This window comes from Ahaetulla prasina, chromosome 1 (genome assembly GCF_028640845.1).
Source record: "Ahaetulla prasina isolate Xishuangbanna chromosome 1, ASM2864084v1, whole genome shotgun sequence".
NCBI lineage: Eukaryota > Metazoa > Chordata > Lepidosauria > Squamata > Colubridae > Ahaetulla > Ahaetulla prasina.
In genome coordinates this window covers 40,389,917-40,395,822 of record NC_080539.1, presented here as the reverse complement: position 1 = coordinate 40,395,822, position 5,906 = coordinate 40,389,917, and the positions used below count along the sequence as shown (strand labels likewise).

Below are 5,906 nucleotides of genomic sequence, written 5' to 3'. Positions count from 1 at the left end.
TTTCTGATATATGTTGGGTCAGGCTGGTCACTGTTATACTTTTGGTGGATTTAATATTACTTTTTGAATGTTGCTGTCAGATACTTTTATTAAAACATTAAATTGGCTAAACTTAATTTTTGTCTTAAGATGGCCTCATCAGCCTAAACAAGTGATGGGAAAAACATTTCCATACATGGGCAACATCAGTTCACACCCTAATTGAAAACTGGGGAGATCTCATTCATGTGCTCCACTGTGTCTGTTACTACAAGCAGATAGAAAAGGTTTTAGTATCTCATAAGATTTACTGCTATTCATAAAAATGGTACTCAAGGTAACTCTTTAAATTTCATATAAATTAGATTATATTTGTTGAACTCCCATTGATTTAAGATCAACTAATTTATTTATAGTCTGGATTTAAACTGCGTCATTGTGTGAATCGGGCTCAGTATGCATTGTACAAATAATAGCATGATTAATCAGATTGTTAAGTGTTAGCATTTCCAAACCTTTTAAATGAGCCTATGCCATTCAACTTCATTGTAATCATAATTATACCGAATAGCTTTCTAGTATTGCTTATATTTCATCAGTCAGAGTAACTTAAAAACTCTACCTCGGTGGTAAGAAAACTTTCCATTCTTGTAACACAGTATAAACACAGGTCTTCCACATTTCATATAACTTTTTATTAAAATAGTATTTAACTCAGACATGTTGGCAGATGTCATCTTTAAAAAAAAACTTAGTTGAAGGACCCCAGGCATTTGAAATGTGGGCTGTCTTGTGGTAAAGAAACCAGACTAAAAGAACTGAGATGGAAGTATGTACCTGAGGCAGATTGCGTAATTTAAACAGGAGAAATTCAATGCATTTTTCACATCATTGCTGAGTGTTCAGATATTGGCTAAAAAGTCACCTATTGTTTATATTGAAGTAAAAAAAAATCTTTTTTTCCTCATGTATTGAAGCAGCTTAAATGAATCTGCATATTCTAAAGTCTTTAATAGTCTTTGAAATAGGGTGAAATAAAATAATCCAGATGTGTATTGGATCTTTTTTCCAGTGATTTATTAAATAGTTTGGATCCAGGCCAGATGAACATCACTGTCAAGGAAATGGCATACCTTTATTATTCTATGGTTTGCTATTCAGTTTTATGGGGAAGAGTTACTTCTATGAAGAGTAAAGACTTGCCAAGAGTAGTCGAAAAAGTGCAAGTCAACACAGAAAATCTGAAGCAAATTGTTTCTGTAACAATTTCTTCTAAGTCTTCACTGAAAGAGAAAAGGAAAGCCCCATTGTTGGTTGCCTGGAGCCCCTAAAGGGCAGAAATATGTCCTTCGGACCACATTGTCAGTCATCACAACACACTGAATCAAATCTTAAGAGTATTGCTTTTTCTGCTAGATTTGATTCAGATTAAATTGTACAAATCACTATCATTAAAATAAACTAAAATGGCCACATCTCTAAATTTGAATTAACTTACCATTTACAACAATAAAACAATAAAAAAACAACCATTAATCATGGAATTACAGGGTCACATTTTAATTCCTGAATTTTACAGGTCAGCATTAGTATTACCACATGTATACAAATGGTGTAAAACAAGTACAGTGGTTTTTTTTTTCCTCAATACAAAATAAACTTCTGTTTCATGGAAAAACTATACTTCATATCTACAGACAGCCCATCTTTTCAAACAATAGCTAAAATTAAAACTATGAAATTTCCAGGAGAAATGGACCCATGACGTAAGAGTGACCAATAACTGAAGATTCCTGCTGGTTTCAATTTGTATCACTCTTACCACAATTTAGGGAATTTTGTGTGTGCATGATCTCAGATCATATATGGCCAAACTAACATTAAAATATTTACAATTCAGTTGCTCTGAAAGGAAAAAAGTCTCAAAATGGTTGCCTTTATCAATTCACCTAGTGTACTTTTAGACATTTGCTTAAATACATGGAATGTGTTTAAGAAGCAGCTTTATGCTAAACCCCTTAGGTTTATAGTGCTGCATATTAACTCTGCTCCCCAGATTACATATATGATTGAAGTAAGATGCAAGAGTTTCTGGTAGCATTTCACAACACCTTCTGCTTTTCCTAATGTGAAATGTGGATGGTTGAAGGAAAAGATTTGTGGAAATTAGCAGGGAGCAATTCCATTCAATGTTATTTATGTAAAATGCTACTAGTAATTGCAATTCAATTGTCATTTCAAGTACCAAGGTTTATTGATAGTTTCTAGAGGGTTGTTTTTTTTTCCTGGAAAACTGATGATCTATAGAATGATTTTCCTGGATAGCTCCTTCTAGTCTGCTTGCATTTAGAACCCAGGTTCTTTTTTTTTCTTTCCAAAATAATGGAGTTGAGAAAAAAATTAACAGTTTGCCACTCAACATGCACTATGTAGCAGTGTGCAACCCTCTATAATTTGGCTGACTGTGCAAACAGTGGTCCCCAATTCTGATTTTTTTTAATGGAAAGAGAATTCACTATTTAAAAAGAGGCAATTGCTAAAAAAAACACAATGGACAGCACCATTACGAAGTTATATTACTAGGTTTGCAACTGAAGCCTTACAAGTTTCTTCTAGCTTGCTACAAACTGGGGAAACCCTGCAATATCAAAATTTCTTCTCCCATCCCCATCCCCTCACAGAACCCAAGATGACTATTTTTTCTGGCAAGCTTTCATTCCAGGTGCTGATTACTAATCCACTGTTTTAACATTTTAACAGTCTGAATGGCAGACTCCTTGACTAGAAAGGGATTAGGTTCTTTGGAAGCGTGGTGTTCTCAGAACATAACCTTTCTAGTAGATTTTCATTTGCTACTCCTTGTATTCTCATGTATTTTCCAGGGAGAACGCTTTCTGAGTCAGACTATTTAGTTCAGTCATAGCATTTAAGCACCCTCTATCAGAGTTTGTTCCAACATTTTTAAGAGCCAAGACGAGGTCTTTTTCTTGGGGATGTTTCTTCTTCTTCCTCTTCCTCTTCATCATCTGGATAATCCACAAGGCCAACTAAACTTCCCTGTTGGATGTAAAGAGTCACATGTGAACTAATGGAGAAAGTCTTTACAAATAGCAATGACATTTTCCCATTTTATAAATTTTGTTTCCCACAAAATGTGCCAGCTATCACTCAATGAATTGATTTTAGAAGAGCTTTTCCAAGAAGAGATCAGAGACCAGCAGCTATGATAGCTAAATGACAACCCACCTTACCATGATAGAAAATTCTGGAGCAAAATACTAAGGAGAGACTTTGAAGTCCTGGTTGTTGTGGCTAACTAATACTGTATAGATGATCTTACTCTCATGCAGCAGGACAATGTGTTCATTTACAATTCTGGTTACCATGTCTAAGGCTGTCTATATTCAAACTAGGACAATTTAAACAATGTAAATGTAATAGTTGTACCTATGAACATGAACTCTCCTGCATATACAAAATCCAGCAGTAGAAACAACCCTAATGTCTATCAATATTAATATGGCAATGTAACCATTTCATGGCTTCAATATAGTACATTTTGTGTTTATTTAACCTCCCAAATAATACATTTTAAGTGATACAGATAACATTAACATTATCTATGTATTACATCTTAAGTGTTTCAGCTTGCCTAAACTTGGCAGACTATAAATGACTTAAGAATAAAAACTATGTATTTATTTAAACATTTATAAGGCTGCCTATCTCACAAAAGTGATACTGGCAGTGTAGAAGGATTAAAAATGATTTAACAAAAAGCACAAACCCTATTTGCTCTGGGAAGTCTGGGTGGGGGGGAAAGGGGGGGAAATGATACATGGATTGATTATTAATGTACAGTAATTTTTGAAGATATGAAATTTTAAATGATATTGGGGATGCTCGACTGCCATTTCAGGAAGAAAAGGAGAGAGGAGTAGAAGGGGGGAAGAAAGTAGGTAGGAATGAGTAGAGAAGGAGGAGGGGAATAAAAAGGTTAGATAGGGTGGAAGAAGGGAGGAGTGGAGAAGGAGGAGAGGAAGTAGTAAAGTGAAGGAGATGAGGATGGATGGGAAAGTAGTAGAGGGTAGAGAGGGAGGTTGTGAAGAAAGTAAGTGGCAATCGGGCAGGCCTGAATCAGTAATAAATAAAAATTAATGATTAATGATGGATAATAGTTTGTACATAAATATGATGTTGGAAAATGGAAATAAAAATTATTTATACAAAAAAAAAAGCACAAAACCTACTTAAAATAGATAACATTATTTAGCAGAGCACCATACCACTCAAGTGCCTAGGGAAGCATACTATGAAAATCATTTCAACTCATGAGCTCATAAATCCAGGGCACAACAAAATGTCAAATCTAATCTGACTGCTGAACACAGTACAGGCTGCAAGTCAATACTACATTGTAATAGAATACTACTGACAAAAGATATGCAGCTTCACTTCATGCGCTGAGCAAATCCCCTCTCTGGATTGTTAAAGTGTATATATGGATGTTCACAGTAATTGTCCTTATCATTTCACTAATATAATTTTAAACTGCAATGCTCCACATTACATGTTTAACTCACCTTTGTGGCGGTGACTGCTGTAGTTAAATTGGCATTCTTGGAAGAAGAACCATTTGAACTTGCTGGTGATGTTTGAGCTGCAACAGATTTATTATTTGTACTATTTGCTCCATTAGTTGCACTGGTAGAATGGGAAAATGTAAATTTGAAGCCACCTGTGGAAGTCCTTTTGGGGAGATTTTCTTTGTCTTCACTTTCTTTTGCTAAAAGAAAAAAATTGTTTATTTATAGTAGTCAGTGAGATAAATGAAATCCACTAATTCAATCTGTTCATTGTTTTCTTAACAAAATAGCATATTAGCAAGGGTGGGAATGGAGCATGTTATCTAGCTACATGCTTAGAACTTTTCTGATAAAACCAGAACATGACTCCCGATATGATGAGACCAACATTCTCTATTGGTTTCCTCTCATTTCTCTATTTCCCTCAACCTTGTCATGAATGCTGTAGTCATTTTTCTTCCTGGTTAATCATCAATAGACATCATTTATTCAAAATATATGAGTTACGCATTGCTGATCACCAATAAAGGAAGCAGTCAATTTTTATTTGGTCCAGGACTAGTTGAAACCCACTGTATTCTTACTAACCATTTCTATTAGTTTATGTTGTCTTTCATTTTAATCTTTTTCATTGTCCAGATTCCATAGCCATACATTACCACTAGAAAGGCAACTACTTTAATGGTTGTTGTCACTGAATGCCCGGCCAATTATGAATGAACAGATACATACATACATGTATACATACAAACTGGTGGTTATAGACAAATCACTTTCATAGCATAGTTTCACAGCAATTATGACACTAAATTAGGAAATTGGGTTGTATAAAAAAACAGGTTTTTTATTTTTATCTATTTTTCCCAGTCAAATAAAATGCAATGGATCCTCAAACATCCAAGGTATAATATTTCTAAGTGACAAAAAGAACTGGAGAAGACTAACAGGATCAAATCGTGACTGAAATCTATTGATTATGGAAAGAAATGCATTATCTGGTCAAATATACTTCTTTCATAAGAATAAATAAGGTAATTAATCCAAAGACTTTCACAAGATAAATAATAGAAAATACTTCTGAGAATGCCTTACAAGAGATGGAACAGAAAATTGCATGAAGACACAAACCCATGCAGCTTTGTATGAATACTGTTCCATCAATCCATTAATAATTAATGCAATATAAAGGAACATAAAGAAGAAGCAAGCTCTTCCATTACAAAACAAACATCTTAAAAATGACAAAAGAGGAGGAACCAATATTACAGAAAGGACAACTTTAATTTTGCAAATGGGAAAAACATTAAAGTTTCAGCCTTCTTCAGAATTGGAACAATGGCA

General features: G+C 34.2%; 1 protein-coding gene across 2 annotated transcripts in view; it reads right to left on the bottom strand.

Annotated features, from left to right (window-relative positions):
• Positions 1-1,462: 1,462 nt before the first annotated feature.
• Positions 1,463-5,906, bottom strand: part of PPP4R3B (protein phosphatase 4 regulatory subunit 3B) — a 51,196-nt gene continuing 46,752 nt past the window's right edge. For both annotated transcript variants that reach the window (XM_058164916.1, XM_058164917.1), the window contains exons 15-16: positions 4,563-4,765; positions 1,463-3,036 (exon numbers count right to left, since the gene is read on the bottom strand). In XM_058164916.1, coding sequence (XP_058020899.1) covers positions 2,941-3,036; positions 4,563-4,765 — 299 coding nt within the window. In that variant the 3' untranslated portion in view covers positions 1,463-2,940. The remainder of the gene's footprint in view (positions 3,037-4,562; positions 4,766-5,906) is intronic.